This window comes from Aulonocara sp. 'chitande type north' Nkhata Bay, linkage group LG5 (assembly GCF_057382095.1).
Source record: "Aulonocara sp. 'chitande type north' Nkhata Bay isolate Kocher_YH1m ecotype deep benthic linkage group LG5, A_spYH_male_GT1.1, whole genome shotgun sequence".
Classification (NCBI taxonomy): domain Eukaryota; kingdom Metazoa; phylum Chordata; class Actinopteri; order Cichliformes; family Cichlidae; genus Aulonocara; species Aulonocara sp. 'chitande type north' Nkhata Bay.
Window position 1 is genome coordinate 33,418,939 of NC_141348.1, and position 22,980 is coordinate 33,441,918.

The following is a 22,980-nucleotide window of genomic DNA, read 5'->3' on the forward strand; positions in this document are numbered from 1 at the left end:
AGTTTTAACTTCACAGAGACAGGATTGACCAAGGCGGAGATTTCAAAAGGGCCAATGAAGGTGTGTGTAAGTTTCTTAGATTCAGTCCTGACCGGAACAAAGCGGGTAGAAAGCCATACCTTCTGGCCGACAGAGTATTCGGGTGCTGGAGTCCGGTGCCGGTCTGCGATGCGTTTGTTGTTCTCCTTCGTGCGCAGTAGGGCCGCTTGAGTTGCCCGCCAAACTCTGCGACACCTGCGCAGATGAGCCTGGACGGAGGGTACAAAGTGCTCACCTTCCACAGCAGGAAAAAGAGGAGGCTGATATCCCAAGGAAGCTTCGAATGGAGACCGGCCGGTGGCAGAGGCAGTCAAGCTGTTATGGGCGTACTCGATCCACGGCAACTCCTCACTCCAGATGGTTTGATTGGTGGAGGCGACGCAGCGCAGGGCGGTCTCCAGTTCTTGGTTGGCCCGCTCGGATTGGCCGTTGCTCTGAGGATGATAACCCGAGGATAGACTGACCTTTGCGCCCAGGGAGTTGCAGAACTCTTTCCAGACCCGAGAAGTAAATTGAGGCCCTCTGTCGGACACTATGTCTTCCGGGATCCCATGCAGGCGGAAGACGTGAGTGGCGAGTAGGCGTGTAGTCTCTAGAGCTGTGGGAAGCTTAGGCAGAGCAATGAAATGAGCCACTTTAGAGAAACGATCGATTATGGTGAGAATGACAGTGTTACCTGCTGATGGAGGTAACCCGGTGATGAAGTCCAGTGCTATGTGAGACCATGGCCTGGAAGGAGTGGATAACGGATGGAGCTGACCCGCCGGGGGTTGGTTCGATGGTTTGTTTCGGGCACAGACCGTACAAGCAGTGATGTATTCCCGAGTATCTTGGGTGAGTGAGGGCCACCAGAAGTACCGCTGGAGAAACTTGACGGTGCGATGTATCCCTGGGTGGCATGAGAACCGGGCCGTGTGAGCCCATTGCAGAACCTGGGATCTGACAGAGCGCGGAACATAGAGTCGGTGGACGGGCCCCCCTCCCGGATCCGGTTCGGCTATCTGAGCCGCCCGGATGGCCGCCTCGATCTCCCAGGTGATGACCCCAATAGTACAGGTTGCCGGCAGAATGGACTCCGGATCCGCCTTTTCGTCAGCAGCGGAAAACTGACGGGAGAGAGCGTCCGGCTTGACATTTCGGGAACCGGGTCTGTAGGTGATTGAGAAGTGAAAACGGGTGAAAAACAGGGCCCATCTGGCCTGTCGAGCGTTGAGACGTTTCGCCGTTTGAAGGTAGGCCAGATTTTTGTGATCGGTCCAGACCACGAAGGGTTGAGTGGTGCCCTCCAGCCAATGCCGCCATTCTTCCAGGGCGAGCTTAATCGCCAAGAGCTCCCGATCGCCCACGTCGTAGTTACGTTCAGCAGGGGTGAGACGACGGGAAAAATAGGCACAAGGGTGCATCTTACCTTCCCTCTGTTGGGAAAGGACGGCCCCCACCCCTGAGTCGGATGCGTCGACCTCTACCACGAACTGAAGAGTGGTATCAGGTTGGACCAGGATGGGCGCTGAAGCAAACCGTTTCTTGAGCTCCTGAAAGGCTGATTGGACAGCGTCACTCCACTGAAAAGCAAGCTTGGGAGAGGTTAACTGAGTTAATGGTAAGGCAATCCTGCTAAAGTCCCGTATGAATCTCCTGTAGAAGTTAGCGAAGCCAAGGAAGCGTTGCAACTGGCGACGGTTGTTTGGTTCTGGCCAGTTCACAACAGCCTTGACTTTCACAGGGTCGGGTCGAAGATCTCCCCGCTCGATTATGTACCCTAGGAAGGCAACCGAGGGCACATGAAACTCACATTTCTCGCTTTTGACGAACAGCCGGTTCTCCAGAAGGCGTTGCAGCACCAGCCGGACCTGGGTCTCGTGTTCCGCCTGGGAGGAAGAGAAGATCAGAATGTCGTCTAGATAGACAAACACAAATCGGTTAATAAAGTCCCTTAGAACATCATTGACCAGAGCCTGGAATACTGCAGGTGCGTTAGTGAGGCCGAACGGCATGACCAGATACTCAAAATGTCCAAGGTGGGTATTAAACGCCGTCTTCCATTCATCACCATCCCGAATCCGGACCAGGTGGTAAGCGTTTCTCAAGTCCAGCTTGCTGAAAATGACGGCACCCTGGAGAAGTTCGAAAGCGGAGGTGAGCAGGGGCAGTGGATATTTATTCTTGACCGTAATGTTATTGAGTCCCCGAAAGTCAATACAGGGTCGGAGGGTCTTATCCTTCTTTTCCACAAAGAAGAAACCTGCTGCGACGGGTGAGGAAGAGGCCCGGATAATGCCGGCAGCGAGAGATTCAGTTATGTATTTCTCCATAGCCTCCCGTTCCGGCAGCGAGAGGCTATAGAGGCGGCTGGTTGGTAAGGGAGCTCCCGGCAGCAGGTCTATGGCGCAGTCATAGGGCCGATGGGGTGGCAGCGACTGGGCTCGGTCCTTCCGAAACACCTCAGCGAGATCGTGGTAAGCAGACGGCACATCTGCTAAGTCGGAAGACCGCGGTGGCTCTGGGCCGGTGACAGATTTGTTAGGAGGTACGGCAGCCTTAAGGCAAGTCATATGACACTCCTCTCCCCAGCCCGTAATGCCTCCTTTCTGCCAATTAATCGTGGGGTTGTGTTGCTGGAGCCAGGGATGACCGAGAACTAACGGCGTCTGAGTGGAGTGAAAAACAAAAAAAACTAATCTCCTCCGAATGATTGCCAGACAGTGTGAGGGTGAGCGGTTCAGTGATGTGTGTGATGTCGGGGAGGCGCTGCCCTGATAAAGCCGTGACGCGTAAGGCGTGGGGTAGTGACTCCACAGTCACACAGAGTCGTTTAGCTAGTTCAGAGTCAATGAAATTTTGTTCTGCTCCAGAATCAATAAGCACAGAAAGTGAATGACACTCGGAATGGACCAGAAGCTTAGCCGGCAGGGCTAAACGTGGAGGAGATTTATCCTGATTCAAACCGCCCACCAGTACTCCTACCATCACTGGCGGGCGCGGCCTTTTGCTCGCGACGGACAGGAGGCAATCATGTGTCCCTTATTACCACAATACAGACACTCACCGGCCGTGATGCGTCGCTGACGTTCTGCAGCAGTTAGGTGAGAGCTGCCGATTTGCATGGGCTGTACCTCTCCGTCGGCGCCCCCTGATGTCCGGGAGGACCGGTAATCGGCCGAAGCCTCCGCCCATCGCGGCCCTGCGGCCTCCTGGGAACTGGAGTTCCGTGCTTGCCGACGAGCTCGTAGCCGCTCATCCACCTTAATACATAACGACATCAATTCGTCAAAAGCAGTGGGTAGGTCCCGCATAATCAATTCATCTTTCAGATCTTCCCGGATGTTATTTAACAATGTGCTCCTGAGCGCATCCGGTCCCCAGCCGGTTTCTTCTGCCAAAATCCAAAAATCGATTGAATAATCTGCCATACTCCGCTTACCTTGCTTAAAGTTAAGGAGGCGGAGCGCCGCAGCCTCGACTCCAGAGCCCTGATTAAACACAGTCTTAAAGTTAATCACAAACCTCTCAAAAGAGATCTCCGGGTTGGAGTTTAACACGACCTGGGCCCATTTCAAAGCCCGGTCACGAAGCATCTGTACCAAGAACGCAATCTTTGCCCCGTCATTGTTATGAAAACGCCGCTGTTCGCGGAAAATCAATGAACACTGGGCCAGAAAGCCAGAGCACTTCTCTGTCTCCCCTGAAAAGGGCTCAGGCGAAGGCAGAGGACCGTCAGAGGATGGGGTGGCTGCCGATGAGGGACCGGCCGTAGCCGCCGCGAGTGTCTCCTGCTGGGCAGGGCGAGCCGGCTGGGAGGTCCCTGGCTGTACTCCCCCTGGCGTAGTCAAACCGGAAACAGCTTGAGTTAGTGCAGCGATCTCACCTCGCAGCTGATGTAACATTTGTTCGTGGCGAGTCAGCGCCGCTTCTTGGGCAGCCAGTGCCTGACCGATGGTATTCTGATCTGCTGAGTCCATGTTGTGGCTGGATCGTTCTGTCAAGAATCGCTTTCCTGACCTCAACAGAGAGAACAGTCTGTTGTTGGGATGGCTGAGGTCCTTCACGATCTTCCTGGCCTTAGTCCAGCACCGCCTGCTGTAGATTGAGTGCAGGTCAGGGAGCTCGGAGCGGATGGTGCGACCACTGTTGACCTCCCTCGGCTTTTATTACCGCTAATCATTTATTTAAGCTCAGTTTTTAAAACCTTAGGATGTAACTACAGCCCATCCCATGCAGCAGTATATGAATGACTAACCTCGTATTGTGGATGGATTATCTCAGTTGTTCTCCTGGCTGAAGTTTGTGTCAAGTTTCGTAGATCGGACTCACGCGCAGACCACTAGTGTCTTCAAAAGGTGCATTTATTTACAGTGTCTCCTACCGTGGAATTCATATATACACATAATAGTGTCAAAGGAAAAAGGGGCCGGGGTTCCAGGGTCCAGGAGTGAAAGAGGCAGGAGTCCAGGAAGGGAAAGTTTCCATTCAGTCCTAGCACATCTCCTCTCCTTTATCTCTCTTGCTCCCGTTCAGTCGCCAGGCACAGGGGAAGAACAAGTCCAGAGGCAATCTATGCACAGGCAGAAAAAAACCATTAGTCTCCTGGTTCAGACATGCTCATAAACTGACTTTACAAAATACAGGACGACTGACGCTGATGACTCAACGATCCAGCGACGAGTAGAGCAGACTCGCCCTCTTAAGAAGGGTTCCAATCTTTCATGATCAGCGACAGATGTGCTGATCACCTCCAGGTGCGTAGGCCAGGGGCAGGAGCCCATACTGAGCTCCGCCCCGGCAGGAGAAAGAGAGAATGGAAGAGGGCGAGAGAGAAAGGGAGAGCAGAGGTGAGAGAGAAAGGTAAACAAAAACAAAACACCTGACGGCTGTCAGCTGACGAGGAGCGGAGACCATGACAGTTTGGTCCTTTTACAGCATCCTGCCATGCGATTACATTTGTTCCTGACCACCGAGAACACTCACGTTAACTTTTATCGAGTGGAAAAAAAGTTAGCTTGTTTATATTATGCTAACATAGCTGTGTCGCTAGCGGTCACGTAGCAAATCATTATATACCAGCTAGCCCAACTTCAGTAACCCTACAAACGTCACTGCTGTTTAGTTTTCTGTCTTCATTTATGCTGGAAGTGATAGCAGAGCTGTACGTTTTAATTTGTTTCCAAAACCCTGCAGTCAGGACATGCTATATTGTATTTAGATAGAAGCTAGCGAGCTAACTCCCTGCTAACTTCTAACTCCGTTAAATGTCATAAATTCCGTTTTCATGGATGCCTGGATGTTAAACTCAATTGTTACACCTGGTAGAGCAGAACGCTGATCATTTTATTAAAGATGAAAGACTTTAGACAGTTTTTCAACTCTCAGTAATGCCATAGTGATCGTTTGATATATGGACCTGCAGCGGAGTTTAGACCCAGACACGGCTAGTGACGTCAGACTGAACAACCGGATTCCTTTCCGATGCTGACGGTGGATCAAGGAGACCAGAGCACGCAGGCCCGGATGTACTGTCTAACTCGGCTGTCTCTCACCCTTTACCCACCCCTGTTGCTTGTCATGTGTTTCTTTGGTGTATTAAGGTTTTTTTTCATGTGCTATGTGCAGAGGTGGTTTTTTTTTTTTCTGTTCTCAAACTGATCTCCCTGTTCGAGCTCAGTCTGGGGGGAGTTATTTTTTCCTCCTTATCTTTCCTCATGTGGTGCATTTTTCATTGTTATACCTCTCTGACCTGTCTTCCCCATGTGATGTTTTGTGTAATGTATGTATGGTCGGAGGGTAAGACGGCGCCGCCATTGCGTGCAATAGGTTGGCAGCCTTATGAAACTTCCCCTTGTGGGATTAATAAAGGTATATAAAATCAGACATTACAATTAGGTGATTAAAAATGTGATCAACATTCTAAAAAAGAGCTGTGAATAAATTGCGCTGAAGTTTTGTTTTGTTTTTGATTTTTTTTTTCTTCTTTTTTTTTTTGTTCTTGTTCAGTGAAAGAAATCTAGTCTGTTTTGGGCTTGAACAAGTAGATATAAGCCAGGTTCAATATTTGATGTCAAAATATAAAGGATAGACACATCACCAGCAAATGTGAGACCAGTCTTCAAGTCTGCATCTGAGAGTTGAGCAATGTCCGTGTCTGTCTTCTGTTTTGTCTCATACTCTTTATAGCACTTTGCCCAGGCTGAAACAGCTCGCAGCTGTGTGGTAGCCTAGGTCATCATGTTCAGTCTCATGCTCATGTTCTCCTGATTTTCATGCATATTAGGCCTGTTTTCACTGTTTAACCCCTTGAGTCTGCATGGGACTGAAAATCTAGGTACAATTAGGGCTGTGCGATATGACCAAAATCTCATATCCCGATACAAAACATCTATCATCCCGATAACGATATAAATCACAAAAATTTTACATTTTATGTACATTCTGAGAATCGCGGGCAGCTCGACTTGCGTAAAGTGTTTCCAGCTGGGCGTCGTGTACCTGGAGTCGAGTGTTTTAACCGAAGCATGAAACTATACATTTTTAGACATAAGTTGTAACAGCCGCCGTTTTCTTTGTGAGTATTTATTACACGGCGTGCTGCGGGGAAAAGCCTGTTCTAACATTTTAGTCTAAGGTTTATTTTTTTAGCACCTGGCGGCTCTTTTTTGCTTCTCATCCGTAAGTAGGGATGGGTATCGTTTAGGTTTTATCCAATACCGGTACCAAACCGGTACTTTTGAAACGGTGCCGGTGCTTAAACGGTGCTCGAACCGGTACTTAAAGAATGGAGAACACACACTTTATCCAAAAACCTCTCATGTTTAGCTGTTTCCCTCTTTTTCTTTGGTCATTTTAGCCTTTTTGGCCAGGGTGAAGGGAGCATCTGCCATCAAACAAGAAGACAGCCACATGTAACTATGACGTGTTTGCTAGTTCACCTTACCTGCATTAATGTAATAACGTGGTTAGCCTACTCAACGTAAATTACACACCAACAACATAAAGCTACTCACGCAGAGAAGAACGGCTGCTGCTGCCATCATCATCCGTCATCATTTCTGCTACACTGGCAGGGCTAGGGGCCAGGACTCTACTCTTCGGGTTTTTGGGGGATGTTGCTAACTCCGGGTCCAATAACAGGCACCACACCCGCAGTAGATGTGCTCGGTGTGAGCTCTTGCAGCAAGCTATCAAATACGGCGCATTTCTCGGCTTTAAAAGCCCCCGCTATGCGTCGCCAGTTGTTTCATCAGATTCGAGGTGTTACCTCCTTTGCACAGTATCACCTTAAAGCACTTGTTGCAGGCTGTTGAGTTTGCATCTTTTGCTGTGAAGTACAGCCAGACTTTGACCGCTTCGCTTTGGGCATTTTTAATCTGTAGCTCTGCTCTAAAAGAACGTACGTACCTGGGCCCGCCTACTACGCTCGCAAACGTAAAACGATTGGCTAGAATCCAAAGTGTATGACATCTCAGGGGAAAAAAGCACCGAAATGTGCGCTGCTTTTCGGTCTGGTTACTACCGTTTATGTCAGAACCGATGCCATGATGGCACCGGATACCGGTACCCATCCCTATCCGTAAGTACTCTGCGTACTCTTTTATGTGATTAAGTTTATTTTGAAAAGTCAACAGGATCTTGAGCTTTATTCCAAAAGTTTTATGTGGAAGATAAACAAGCGGATACGCGATGGTTTTACCGTCGTTGTTGCTAACGACAACGCATAAAAACGCTTGTCCGTCCGTAGTGTGGTTATATTAAATATAAGAGAAAGAGAGAACTTTAAGAAATTAGTATAGCCACTACAGTGACCATCAAAACGGTGAAAACATATTACTGTAAAGAGTTTATTTTGCGACACCACGAAACAAACGATAGCGTAAAATGAAATGATAGACGTTTTTATATCGTTATCCGATATATATCGTTATATCGAACAGCCCTAGGTACAACCCTAGTGAGAAGTCACAATGTCTGCTGTGGAAAAAAACTGCCATTGACAAAAGCCTTGAGTGTTATCTCTGCCTACCTACTTTGTCCAGATGGGGGAGCCAGTTACTCTGAATGTGGGCGGCTGTGTGTATAGCACATCCCTGTCTACGCTACAGCGCTACCCAGACTCTATGCTGGGAGCCATGTTCAGAGGTGACCTCCCCACTGTCAGGGATGCGCACGGGAACTACTTCATTGACCGTGACGGCCCACTGTTTCGGTGAGTGAGATGGGTTTTTTATTTTAACTTCTGCAGTTGATTGATGAGATGCAATGCAGTGCTGTTGAGGACCTGGCCAAGTTTCAAGAGGTTTGATAATAGACCCTGTGCATGAGAAAATGCTAACTTCCTGGTTTGAGACCAGATGTGGGGTTGTACATTTCCGGTAGCTTTACTTTGTGGTCAATCGCTACTGCGAAGATATACTCCAAAATCATGTCCAAAACTCGAAAACGGAAAGATCGCGTTAAGTTACAAAGAGCAGAAGGTGGGAACACTCACCACTGTTGTGTCATAAAAAATCGAATGATCAATTTTGACGTTTAAAGAGTTTAGATCGATCAGTTGTTTACATCACTCAACACAAGCAGAACTGCATTACAAAATCAGAAGACACATCGTCCACATTCAGAAGCACATCTGTATAGTGACTGGTCTTATGATTTAAACAGGCAAATGTTCAGCATTCAAACTACAGGTGAACAATAGTCAAACCAGATGTTTCCCCATTATGTCGATATCAGCTAGTCAAGTACACACCTACACAGCATGTTAACAAACCGTGAAAAAAAGCCACACAAAAAATGAATTATTGCTGGTAAGGGTTTCTATACATTAGTATTTACGAAGGGTATGTTGTGACTTACCTTCAAAATTACAGTGGTCCCTCGCTATAACGCGGTTCACCTTTCACCTCGGTGTTTCGCAGATTTTTTAGTGCAGGTTTGCATGTTTTTTTTACATCACATTGTCCTGCATCCTGATCGCTGCAGACGATCTCCTCCGTGACGTCTCTCCTGTACAGTACAGAATCGCTGCATCGATCGCTAGCAGTGTGACTCTGAAGTGCAGTACTGTATGTTGATGAAAAAAATAAAATTGGCTACTTGATTTCACCTATCGCTGGTTACTTTTAGAACATAACACCCGTGATAAATGAGGGACTGCTGTTTACAGATACTGAGAAATATAAAATTTGAATCCCTTTTCTGTTTTGCTCTGAGGCGCGGGGGGGAAAATATCGACAAGTCGATGAACATCATTTACAGATATATTGGGTAAATGCCCAAGACATCTATAGAAATGTAAATCGCCGCTTGGTTCATTCATTTGCTTAACTTGTTTTGGACCGTAAACAAGGCACGAATAGGACACCGGAAACAAAGCTCCCCACAGGAGTTTCCGCACCTGAAGTAGCATATGCTAACGTGCACATAGTCTATTGATTCTCAAGTAGTATCACTATCAGGAGTTGAGGTAATTTCCATGGGAACGCAGTCATTGTTAACAGAATCTGTGGCCTGTTAATCATTAAATTCCTGTGGTATTCTCTACCATAGCTATTTGCATCTGTGGTTCGAACTTTGGCCCCAGAAGTTATGTGAAGTCATACTTTTCGGCACTGGCACCAGTGTATCCTTGGTGGAAACTGCTTCTAGATTGGGCAGCAGCACTATATGAGTGGAAAAAGGGACATTAAGGCTGTGTCAGCTGAGATTAAATGGATAACATGGCAAGTGGTAGTCTGCTGGAAAGTCACCATTCAAATGAATGTCCAAGCTATCCTGTTATAAGTACAGGAAATTTCAAGACACTGAAGCGCTAATGAATTAATACAGGCTAGGTATTGAGTGAAATATCAGGTTATTATTAATCAGAAGATTTAGGAATGCTACTGGAGCTGATAGGCAGTAATTAATAAATACACACAACACAAAATGCTTTTGCAGGTACCATGTATTTAACCGAAACCAAAGAAAAATAACAAGAAAAGAAAAGGAAAACTTAAATAATCACTCCTGCTGCAGCTATTCAATTAATCAAAAACCCAGTGGGGGTGCACAAAGACAAGCAAATTCTTATTCTTATTCTTATACCAGGCAATATAGATTCTCAAAAAAGTTCCCCATAAATAACACATGTTAACATCAAAAACACTGATCCACACTGAAGAGGAGGAAGTCCATGAGTTTTATCTGAATGTCCATGAGAGATGTCAAAGCGCTATTGTCCATAAACGGGGGAATGGTGTGTATGATTGCGGAAATCAGTGTATTCGGAAAATGGGCACAGAGCATCGTCTTTGATAACTTCCTACCAGTCCAGTGGAAGCTTCAATGCAGAATGATTCCTGCTCCTAGCCGTTCATTGGCTCGCCATCCTTTTTCATACCCAAAAAGGTTCACCTGGCCTGCACTAAATAAACAAGGCCAATAAGAAATGACAAGAATAATACAAAAATGTCAGCCAAATAAGCTACATACATTAAGTTATTCTTGTTCCTGTGTACACGATTTATAAATGAATAAACAGTATATTTAGCCAATCAGGATTTAACTGAAACATTCCAACTGCTATATACATATTGTGGCGAGCTCAGACAAGGAGGAGACGGAGGTATCGTTTGGTCTTGCTTCCCGTGAGCTAGCCAGGGAGCACAGCCATTTATTAACATCTGCAGAAAAACACTGCCGCTAGCTAACTGCTCAGCACGGCAACAGCACAGCAACAACAACAACAACACACAGGGCGCCCTCTGACCCCGGAAGGACACACCGTCGCAGCGAGAGGGCGTCACCTGTCACTATGGCAACATAAACAAAACATAACTGTACAAACAGAACCCTGAACAGCCCTGACCCGCTACATAGCCCCCACCTAAGGGGTCAGTCGTCCCCGACGACCCCATTACCCCACACAAAGTTCTGCAAATGTCCAGGTGCCTTCTTTTGGCGCACCGGCCGGTCACGACCGGCGGGGGAAAAGTCCCTCGGGTCAGAACATGGGGTGCCACCATCATCCCCTGCCCCGGCATCTGTCAGAGCAAGCAGTCGGTACGGTGAGAGCCTGTCCCGGTGCAACACCACCATGCGCCCCGGGCCCGGCATGCGGATACGGTACACCACGTCTGTTAGCCGCTCCACGACCTCCGCCGGCCCTTGCCAGTGACTGCAGAGTTTGGGGGACACTCCTCTCTTGCGAACCGGGCAGTACACCCAAACCTTGTCGCCAGGCGTGAAAACCCCCCCTCGGCACTTGGTGTCGTAGGCTCTTTTCTGTCGTACTCCGGCGCTGGCCTGGGCCTGGCGGGTGTAGTCATGAACCACCTGCAGCCGCTCCCTCAGCCTCCTGTAGTAGTCCATCTCTGGCCCACCATCAATCTCCGGCTCGGGGGGGGGGGGGACCGAACACCAGATCCACAGGCGTCCGGAGCTCCCGTCCAAACATCAGAGCAGCAGGTGTGCACTGGCTGGACTCCTGCACCGCAATCCGATACGACCAAAGGACCAGGGGCAGATGTCAGTCCCAATCCCGCTGGTGGCGGCTGGTGAGAATGGCGAGCTGGGTGGCCAGCGTGCGGTTGAAGCGCTCAACCAAGCCATCGCTTTGTGGGTGGAGCGGTGTGGTTCTCGTCTTCTCCACCCCCAGTCGCCGGCAGATCTCCCCGAAGACCTTCGATTCGAAGTTACGCCCCTGGTCACTGTGGAGCTCAGCCAGGACCCCAAAATGGGGGAACATCTCCTCCACCAGCTTCTCGGCCGTTGTCGTTGTGCTCTGGTCTGGCACCGCGTAGGCCTCTGGCCACTTCGTGAAATAGTCCATAGCCACCAACACATACCGGTTCCCTGACTCTGTGACGGGGAAAGGCCCTAGGACGTCCACTCCCACTCTTTCCATTGGGGCCCCCACCAGGTACTGCTGAAGGGGGGCAGTTCCACATCCCGTCGACAGCCAGGCCATTAAAACAGTCCCCTGAGGCGGCGGAGAGTTTTGGCGTTCCCATAGTGCCCTGCCCCCACCGAGCCATGGACCAGCTCAAGCACCTGCGACCGCAGCGACCGAGGCACCAACGGCTGCAGGAGATCTCTGCCCTGACCGGGGGCCCGCCATCTCCGGTACAGGAGGCCGTCGTGGGTCTCCAGATTGTTGTGCTGGGAGTAGTAGGCCTTCACCTCGGGCTCCTGTCCCGACACCACCGTCCAGGCGGGGCATTGCGCCGCCTCCAGCCAGGCCCCCACCTGAACCAACGTCGCGTCGGCCTCCTGTTCCCGCTTCAGCTGCTGCATTGTCAATGGGAGCCACCCCCCTCCGCTGGCTGTGGCCTGAGCAGTAGCCACCCCCAGCACCTCCTGGGCCCGCTCCTCCTGTCGCAGGCAGTAGCGGCAGTAGCGGCAGCCGGTGTGGGCGCAGACGGATGGGCTGAGCAGAGCCGGTGTCGATGGTGTGCTGGACCAGACTCGTCTGCCTACAGTCTTTGTCACTGGCGGCAAAGATGCCCACATTCTCGTCCAGGAGGCACCTCAACCGCTGGCGCTGGTCGACGTTGAGGCCTACGCTGCTGCGCTGCCAAAGGTCATCAACAGCCTCGATGGTCTCAGTTGAAGGAGGTTTGTCGGGCTGAGAGGCTGAGGCGAGTGGAGATGACCCGGAGCCACCGGCATCCGAAATCTGCTGAGCGGCAGCTGCCCGACGCCTCTCTCGTCTGGTCCCCGCTCCCTGCTTTTGGCCACGCTGGAGGGCAAAAGTCTCTGCGCCAAGAGTGATAGCCAGCTTCACGGTGTCGACGCAGGCCCCCCAGCGGCTCAGCAGATCCAGGCCAATGATGCACTGGTCTTGAATGTCGGCGAGCCAGAAGTTGTGCACCAGCTCTAGATCCTTCACTCGGATCCACAACGGTTTCTTCCCCCGCATAACAGTTTTCTCCCCCATCACGGTCATCAGCTGGGTGTCTGTGGGCAACCAACCCTTCACCAGTGGCCCGGATGTTTCAGGGAGCACGCCAGGTCGTATCAGGGAAATGGTAGACCCCGTGTCCACCAGGGCCTGGCATGGCTGGTCCTCAACACAGCAGCTCGGGCACCTCAAGGGACTCTACCTAACTCGGCCCACCACTGTGCATCGTCCTTGGAGGGGGGCAGGAAGCTGGAGCGATGGTCCCCTTGCTACACCGCTCCCTCCTCGTTTCCCTGAGGCTGCGTAGTTCTGGTCTTCGGGGCTGGTGCTGGGCAGTCACGCGCCACGTGGCCAGGCTCATCGCACCGGTAGCAGCGGTCGGTCAGTCGACAAGGACGCCTCCGGGGCACCGAGGGTTGCAGCTGGGACATCTCGGCGACCTCCCCCTCCCCGTCACAGTCTGTGGCTCTGATTTGGGGGTAGTTTGGGGGGGGCACCTGCTGGTTAGGTCGCGAGGTGAGCACCGGCTCGGCCCTTTCAGCCTCAAGGAGCGCCTCACGGAGGGTCTGAGGCATGGCCATGTGGACGTGTTGACGTAGCTCTGGGAAAAGTCCTTGCAGAAAAGCATGCAGGCTAAGCTCCTCACAGGCTGCTGCTGGAAACTCCGGGTAGCCACGACGAGCATACAGCAACACGTCTGCTGCAAAGGTGCCCAGGCTCTCCCCCGGTCGACGGCTCCGGTTGGTCAGCTGCTCTGTTACGCCCCAGTCTAGGGGTACAGGAACGCAACACAAGTTTGAAAGAATTGCCCCGCCCTGGTCCCCAAAACCATACACAAAGGGAAACCAATTTCTTAGTGAATCGTGATTTATTTTTCTGCACTGCGAAAATGAAGCTCCGGGGTGAACAAAGGCCAAAATAACAAACAAAACAAGCTAAGTCAGGAGGAGGTGTTATCTACAACCCTATGTGAAATCAAATATCAAACAAAAGACAAGCGCTACACCTAACTCCCTAACTGAAATAAACAGGAGAAAACAGTGCAAGGAAAAACAATAAGGCAGCTCACCCCTTCTGTTGCAGTGCTATTTACAAGGCTATTTACAATGAAAACGAATGTACACACTATATACAAAACTCCAAAAAAGTCGCACAAAGTCACAGGCACAAAAGTCTCAGGTTTTGGTGGCCAGGGTCAGGTCTGCTGCTGCTGTCAGTGGCTGCCCCGGGACAACTGCTGGTGAGGGATTTGAAGAAGATCACATGGCCAGGGGACCAATCAGCAGCCGTCAGCTCATCCACTCCGGGACCTGCAAAGACTTAAAGGCACAGACAACAACAGCCACCAAAACAGATTATGGACAGGGCCATAACACCCCCCTTCCCAACACCAAACATCTCCCCTAAAGATGTTTGGCGCTTAGGGGTTCCGAAAACCACGTGACAGCGCATCTGCCAGTACATTCTCTGTCCCTTTTTTGTGATGGATCTCCAGATTGAAATCTTGTACTAAGAGGGACCATCTCATGAGCCTTTGGTTAGAATTTCGCATTCGGGTCAAAAACACGAGGGGGTTGTGGTCTGTGTAAACAATGACAGGTGCTGAACTGGAACCGACATAGACCTCGAAATGCTGTAGAGCAAGCAATAGAGAGAGGGCTTCTTTTTCAATGGTGCTGTATTTCTGTTGGTGGGAGTTGAATTTTTTCGAAAAGTAACCAATTGGGTGATCAACACCCTGCCTATCCTCCTGCAACAGTACCGCACCTGCACCGTTGGCGCTGGCATCCACCTCAAGTTTAAACGGATGTGTGAAAACAGGAGCGGCAAGTACTGGTGTGCTGCAGAGGAGAGCTTTGGCAGACTCAAAAGCATTCTGGCATGTGGGGGACCATACAAATGGTTTTGACACACTTGTGAGACTGGTGAGAGGTGCAACTACATCTGCAAAATTCTTACAGAAGCCACGATAATAGCCGGCCATACCAAGGAACCGGCGAAGCTCACGTCTAGTGCGAGGCACAGGGAAATCTAGGATAGCCTGGACTTTAGCCAGCAGGGGGCGCACCTGTCCCTGACCCACCTGCTTCCCTAGATAAGTCACAGTGGCCTTACCAAAGTCACATTTGGCAAGATTTAGGGTAAGGGATGCCTCTTGTAATCTTTCAAAAATCTCCGTGAGTGTTCCAAGGTGATCTGACCAAGTCTCTGAATAGGCTACAATGTCGTCTAAGTACACTTCACAGTTTGTGACACCACCTAAGACAATGTGCATAAGGCGTTGGAATGTGGCAGGGGCATTTCGAAGGCCAAAAGGCATGACGGTGTATTGGAGGAAGTGGTCCGGAGTGACAAAAGCAGAAATTTCAGATGCACGCGGAGTGAGGGGAACTTGCCAATAACCCTTTAATAAGTCCAGTTTGGTGACAAACTTTGCGGAGCCAACCCTGTCAACACAATCTTCCATGCGGGGAAGAGGGTAGGAGTCGGGTTTGGTCACACTGTTCACTTTTCGAAAATCACTACAAAAACGTGGAGTTTTGTCTTCCTTCGGCACAAGAAGGCATGGGGAACTCCAGGCACTCGAACTAGGGACAGCAAGACCATTTTCCAGCAAGTAGGAAACTTCTTGCTGAAAAAGTGCACGTTTGGTAGGGTTCACACGATAAGCGTGTTGTTTGATCGGAGGGTGGTCACCTACATCTATGTCATGTTCGAGGACAGTAGTGCGAGACGGAGTGTCAGCAAACAGAGATGGGTAAGTATTGATCAGAGAACACACATCGGTCTGGGCGGCCTCATCTAAATGTTTTAGGTGGGAATTCAACTTATCCAATACTTCAGAGTTTCTGAGTCGGGAGCAACCCTCAGCACAAACGAAAGCTAAGCCATCCCTTTCTGGGCTATACTGAGACGGGGATGCTGGCACAACTACCGACACGGCAGACAGCGCAGCGGGGGATGAGGAGGAGTTTACACCTGCATCACGAACAAAATAAGGCTTCATCAGATTAACATGACACACACGACGCTTTCTCCTACGGTCTGGGGTACCTATAACATAATCTGTGTCACTCAGTTTCTCTTGGACAGTATAGGGCCCACAGAACTTTGCCTGGAGAGAGGATCCAGGAACGGGTAGGAGAGTCAACACTTTGTCACCCACTTCAAATTTTCTCTGCACGGACTTTTTGTCGAATTTCCTTTTCATTTTTTCCTGAGACGCGGAAAGAGCCTCGCGTGCAATTTCGCATGCTTTATGCAGACGCTCCCTAAAACAACTTACGTAATCTAATACGTTCTGCTCGGGGGTAGCTGTGTCGGACAGATATCTCTCTTTAAGCAGCCGCAGGGGACCACGCACTGTGTGTCCAAACACCAGCTCTGCGGGACTGAAACCCGTGGACTCCTGCACACTCTCCCTCACCGCTAGAAGGAGAAGTGGCAGACCTTCGTCCCACTCTCTTCCTGACTCGAGGCAGAACTTCCTCATCATGGCTTTTAAAGTCTGGTGGAAACGCTCAAGCGCACCCTGTGATTCGGGGTGATATGCACTGGATTTTTGATGCTTGATGGATAGCGATTTTAAGACCTGAGCGAATATCTTGGACATGAAGTTAGACCCTTGGTCTGTTTGAACTGATTTGGGCAAACCGAAAAGGGAGAAAAAGTTTACTAATGCTCTGACAATGGCTTTGACTTTGATAGTGCGTAACGGAATAGCCTCGGGGAAGCGTGTGGCGGCGCACATTAAAGTCAAGAGGTACTGATGTCCTGACTTGGTTTTTGGAAGCGGACCTACACAATCGATGATTATGTGCTCAAATGGTTCGCCTAAGGCTGGGATTGGGTGCAATGGAGCAGGAGGAATAACCTGGTTGGGTTTTCCGCTGACCTGGCAAACGTGGCAAGAGCGGCAATATTTGGTCACATCAGTCTTCAAACCTGGCCAGAAAAAGTGACGCAGAATACGAAGGTAGGTCTTCCTAATTCCTAAATGTCCAGAGAAACTGTCATGTGCTAGGCTGAGTACTTGGTGTCGGAAATTTTGCGGTACAACTGCTTGTTGAAATACGTTCCAGCCAAGATCACTAGAGGAGGGAGGATGCCATTTGCGCATTAACACATCATTTTCAATGCTGTAGACACGGGGATTCTGATCGCTTGAATTTGCGGCAAGTGAGCCGTCAGCTCATCCACTCCGGGACCTGCAAAGACTTAAAGGCACAGACAACAACAGCCACCAAAACAGATTATGGACAGGGCCATAACAGCTCTCTGCTCTGATCAGTGGAGTGCCGCTGCCCGAATCCCCTCTCGAGTGCCGCGGTGAGGGCCTGGAGCTCATGCTGCTCTGCTGGGGCTAGGTCAAGGAGTATCTGCAGTGCATCTCCCTCTAATGCTAGCGCTAGGTGTGTAGCAGTCTCCTCTTCACTCCAGCCACTATGTCTGGCGGCCAGCCGCACTTGTGAGAGGTAGGGCTCTAGCGGGGTTAGCCCATTGTATTTCGATACCTTAACTGGCGTGGTAGGCATAACTGCTCGCGGTTGGCGGCTCGGCGTGTGGGTACTGTACAAACAGAACCTCGAACAGCCCTGACCCGCTACAATATTATATAGCTTCACAACATTTGTTATTCAACAAATATCGGTCAAATCAAAATCAAAATGTTTGGACCGGCAGCCGCCAATTAGCGTCAGCTGGTAGCAATACAAACAGTCAATTAAAAGTTCAAACTCACCAATTCCGTTCCGTTCAGTGCACAACAACACTACGGCTCTGGCTCACAGTAATCAGCATCTAAGTCGCATAAGTTAGTTGGTGTTAAAAAAATGCATTAAAAACGGGAAAAGCAAGTGTTTGCCAATACAAACCTGCAACAGCTCTGTCACCTGGCTTGCCTCCACACATCTGACGGGAGGAAGCCGGGACAGGCTTACTATGACCTACATGCCATCCGATTGGCTGAGCAAAGTCATGGATTGCGCTTTTTGGAGCCCTCAAAGCGCTTTACAATTCCACTATTCATTCACTCTCACATTCATACACTGGTGGAGGCAGCTACAGTTGTAGCCACAGCTGCCCTGGGGCAGACTGACAGAAGCGAGGCTGCCATATCGCGCCATCGGCCCCTCTGGCCATCACCAGTAGGCAATTAGGAAATTACTAAAATCTAGTAAAACAGATTTTACTCTGGCTTAAACTTATTATTACAATAGTATGATAAGACATCTTAACTAATTACTATTTATATTTGGGCTACACTCAACTTAGTACCTGTTTGTTTTGTTTGTTTGTTTTTGTTTGTTTGGGGTTTTTTGCTATGTTTTGTGTAGATGGCTGAAACAAAGAGGCTCATTATCCGCTGCCGAAAGTCTCCCCTGCTGGCCAACCACAAGAATACCTGTGAAAACTCTTTGGTTAACATAAGCTCTCTTTGCTATGTAACAGTTAACGTTAATACACAGTCTAGCCCAACCAACAAAAGCCTTTGACTAAAGGACTTTAAAGAAACCTTTGTATTAAACATAGTATGTCTGTTTAATACATCCAGAACCTAATGGCAGTAATCATCAATTTTTTTTTCAACAGCTGCAAATACAGTAAACCAGGGGTAGGCAACCATTCTGATAGTGAGTGCCATTTAAAATTTCCTCAGAGGTCAGTGTGCCACATGACTGCATTAGCAATAAATTTAATAACGCTCTATATTAACAGTTACACACTATATAGAACCACTTTATAGAATAATATTTGTTCGCAGATGTTGGCAGCTATCAGCGAATAGTTATCAGCTATTTTGAAACAAAAAAAGACACTTTTTATCCATAACAAGAACTCCATAACAGCAAATGAACTGTACAACGGAAAATACAAATGCTATTTATGGTCTCCTCACAACAATGATAAGAAAAATAAACGAAGCCGATATGGCATGTTTGTTAATACAGAGACACACATGCTAATATGATCTCTGGTCTCCCACTCAGAGACACAGGTCTCGGCGTGTCCAGCATTCAGACGGCTACCTGAGGACACTCATGTGAGAGAAAATCTGCTCACACAGATATGTAGAGCCAAATACTGTCAATAAGGCCTCTGCAATGTTCTGAAGACAGTTAAACTTGTCAGGTAGTGATGTCCAGCCGGTGAAAATGCAGCTCCATGAACACGCACAGCTGTGGATTCCAGCTGCTTCGATGTTGCATTAACTGGCATTAACTCAGCCAGTTAATGCGAGACAAATCTAGCAGCTCATTAAAGATTTCTGGTTTGATCAGAAAATAAAACATTGGTCCATACACCTGAAAGTCCCAAAAATGCATTGTGTCTCAAGTCTACAGATGTATCCGTGTATTTCCGTGGTGCTGATGCTGTGCTGAGCGGAAAGCTGCTGAAGCTTTTGAAGTGTCGGAATGTGGAAAGCTAACAACGTCCGTCTTACCAGTAGGCTAAGTTATTTTTAGTCTGGTAGTTGGGGTGGTTAGTTAAGATACCGTCATTAAGAAGAGGACAGTTACCAGCTGTCAGCTACTTAGAAAATGATATTGGTGTTATTTGTCTGTCAGAAACAGTTCATAACTTCCCTTCAACTCATTCATGTCACCTAAAAGGTAAACCTGTTTCTCCATCACCTGTTCAGCTGTGATGATTCAGTAAGGACATCTCCTGGTTTCATCTTCATGTTTCCCTCTCACCAGATATACAAACCGATATCATGACCAGCAGCTTTTACAGCTGTGGCTCCAGCAAACCTCAGCTGATACTAGAAATTAATATTAAATAAATTCTAACAACAGCTGATCAAGCTTAAACATGCTGCTGTTGTTTAGCGCGACATCCGCCGGTTTCTTCTTTCTGGCGCAAAGTGGGCGATAAACAAACGAGAGAAAAGCCGATCAGCTGATCATTGATCAGTTTCGTGATTGAAGTAACAACAGGAGAGGGAAGGGAGAGAATGAGAGAAGAAGAGGCAGCTGTGCAGCAAAGACAAAGAATAACTCAACCTTTGTGTCCTTTTTCATTCTAGCTGAAGTCCAGGACAAACTGCGTCCCCTCTCAGCTCAACACAAAACGCGTAATAATTTCTCTGAATGCGGGAGGATTACGTCTTTTTACGGGACGGTTGGTAACTCTACTAACTAACCTTATGAATTAAAGTTCAACATCAGTAACATCAAAGCACCCACCCAGCTGTATAGAAACTCCGTCATGCTAGCTAGTACGCAGTACGAGTTATTGTAACTGACTGTAAAAAGTCAGCACAACGAAAATAAACTCCACCTAAACTTGGTTTATATCTGACCCAGATAGACTGCAGGTCATAACTTCTTACCTGAAGTTCAGTTCACCTGACGCTCGGACCAGCGGCCGCCTCGGGTCTCTCCTCGTCCTGCCTCCGATCTCCCTCATCCACATGCTGGCCTCCACCACTTGTTAATGTTACTGAATCTGTGGAAGCTCCGCAATGCCACCACCAAACAGCTGAGTTATTTTTACACACCGGCCAGCATTTGGCCAATCCAACACCTTTCATGGTTTATACCGTTACAAAAATAATAATAAAAAAAAAATCATCGGGCCACCGAGCAAATGCCCGGTATGCCCGATGATCAGTCCAGCTATGGCCGTGCCATCAGTTAACCCTTCGCGTACCAACTGTGGCACACGTGCCTAGGGTTGCCGACCCCTGCAGTTAACTAATGGAAAAAAGAATCAACATTTTATTCAGTCTGACCCTGAACTATGTTATTCTGTTCTTCTCAAAACCTCCTGGGATTCTGTGAAGCATGGCTGAATGAAAAATGAGTCCAAAAATCTCATGATGAAAGAGAGGCTGGGCTCAGGGGACTCGAGTTGCTGAGGCCTTCGCAAACCTCCAGAACAAAAACAAAAACAAAAATGAAACACATTGAAATAAAAAGAATAATTTGCTAGTAGCTGGTTTGGGCATCTGACAAGAATGTGGTGGTTGCTGGGGGACCAAGGGAAATTCTGCAGCCTGTTAATTCTTTCATAAGAATTTATGAGTTTTCCTTTCATAACACAACATTTTAGGAGGACATTATTTAAATAAATCACACAGATCTGATATAGGTATGTGGCATTAGACTGTGCTCGATTTAATACCAAAAAAGCATCGTAGTTTGTGACTGATATGTATGTGTTGCCACTAGGAGTGTTCTTTCATGTGTGATGATGGAGGGAGAGTTTATCAGAATAAGTGTGTAATTGGCACAGGTGGATGGCTCAAAGCTGTCAGCACAATGCAAAACATTGTCTCTCTCTTAAAGCTTTGCGTCCTTAACCTGAATGTTTGTCTGTCTAGTCCTCAGTAATGCTAAAATTTCAGTGAAACAGAGCAGAAATTAATGTGGTGTGTCTGAGGGATACAAGAATACAGATTCATCCAGAATTTACACACCTTTATCCACACACAGTCTCTAGCTATTTCTTTTTTTAACAGATGAGTTAGCCCTTACGATAGAACCATTGATTTTTCCTTTAGCTTCCTCTCACTGATCTAAATTGCCTTGCTCTTTGAAGAAAGAAACAAATTTATATTTTTTTATCAGTATTTTACTCGTTTCCTCATTGGCTCTGTTTGTTTATGACCTGCTAATTTGTGCTGCTCTTGGCAGAATGCCAGTCATTACTGAAATAAAGTGGCTGCGTCTTGGTATAGCCATCCATCTGTTTTTTTCCCCCCACTTATCTAATTCAGGGTTGTGGGGAATGGAGCTTGTCTTGCCATGGCACAAGAAATGGGGTACACCCGGGACAGGTTGCCAGTGTGTTCTAGGACATACACAGAGAAACAGACAACCATTTATACTCCCATTCACACAAACTAGAATACAACCAAATTAGAATCAACTCCAATAATTGGGTGAGTCCCACTCGGGGATGTCCTTCTATATAAACAAGCAAATTGTTGGCAGATCACCTGGAAAACTTTCCATTCCCATTGGTTCATTTGCAACCTTAGACTAATTTGTCCCGCTTAGTACATCTCCCTCTGTGCTTTTTTGGCTGACTTGGGAATGCCTCGCTGAAGAGCTAGACAAGTTAGCTTGGGAGAGGAAGATCTGGGCATCTCTGCTTAGATAGCATCCTCCAGGACCTGGACCAGTGGTAGACGATGGATGCACTGGATGGACAGATTATTAAAATAACATATAAATCTACTAAATGGTGCTTTTTCACATATTAGACTCCACTGTAGTATATAAATAAATCAAAGTCAGTGGGGAAAACCTTTTGTTGGACAATGATTAGGAATATGCTCTCTTTAATGGACTGATTCTTATATAGCGCTTTTCTGCTCTCCTGGAGTACTCAAAGCACTGTATACAACATGTTTCATTCACCCCATTCATACAAGCGCTTCTAAACTCAAGTTCAGTCTAACCAACATTCACATTCCGATGAGCGCATCGGAGAGCAACTAGGCCAAGGATACTTGGCATGGGGAAGCCAAGGATTGAACCACCTACCTTCCAATCAGTAGCTGATATGCTTTACCACCTGAGCCACAGCCACCCCAATCTATATAACATCTCTTTAATGTCATATAGAGTGAACATTAGGAAAAAAAATGTATGAAACATGATTATTTAGCTTACTTGCACATCATTTAGCAGCTCTCCTGCCCCAACTTTAACTGACAGCTCAGAATTGTTGGCTCAGCAGTCTTGACTAATCCTGTCTCTGGTTCTGCTATTTCAGCTACATCCTCAACTTCCTGCGGACGTCAGAGCTCACATTGCCATGTGACTTCAAGGAGACGGAGCTGCTAAGAAAGGAGGCTGACTTCTATCAGATTGAGCCCCTTATCCAGTGCCTGGGAGACCCCAAGCCGCATCTGCCCTACCCCACAGACAGCTACGAAGAGGTGGTTGAGTTGTCCAGCACCAGAAAGCTCTCCAAGTACTCCAATCCTGTTGCAGTCATCATCACCCAGCTCACCATCACCACCAAGGTCAGTGGGAAAAGGCCTGGTCAGGCTGTATTGATCTATCACAGCAGATTTTACAGTATATCTATTTATTTATTTTTCCTTTAGACTGCTT

At 48.2% G+C, this 22,980-nt stretch overlaps 1 protein-coding gene across 1 annotated transcript in view; it reads left to right on the forward strand.

The window, feature by feature from the left end:
* The window catches only part of kctd6a (potassium channel tetramerization domain containing 6a), a 43,068-nt gene that overhangs the window by 10,362 nt on the left and 9,726 nt on the right, over nucleotides 1-22,980 (forward strand). Inside the window, exons 3-4 of the mRNA XM_086293101.1 lie at nucleotides 8,064-8,233; nucleotides 22,637-22,889. Coding sequence (XP_086149227.1) covers nucleotides 8,064-8,233; nucleotides 22,637-22,889 — 423 coding nt within the window. The remainder of the gene's footprint in view (nucleotides 1-8,063; nucleotides 8,234-22,636; nucleotides 22,890-22,980) is intronic.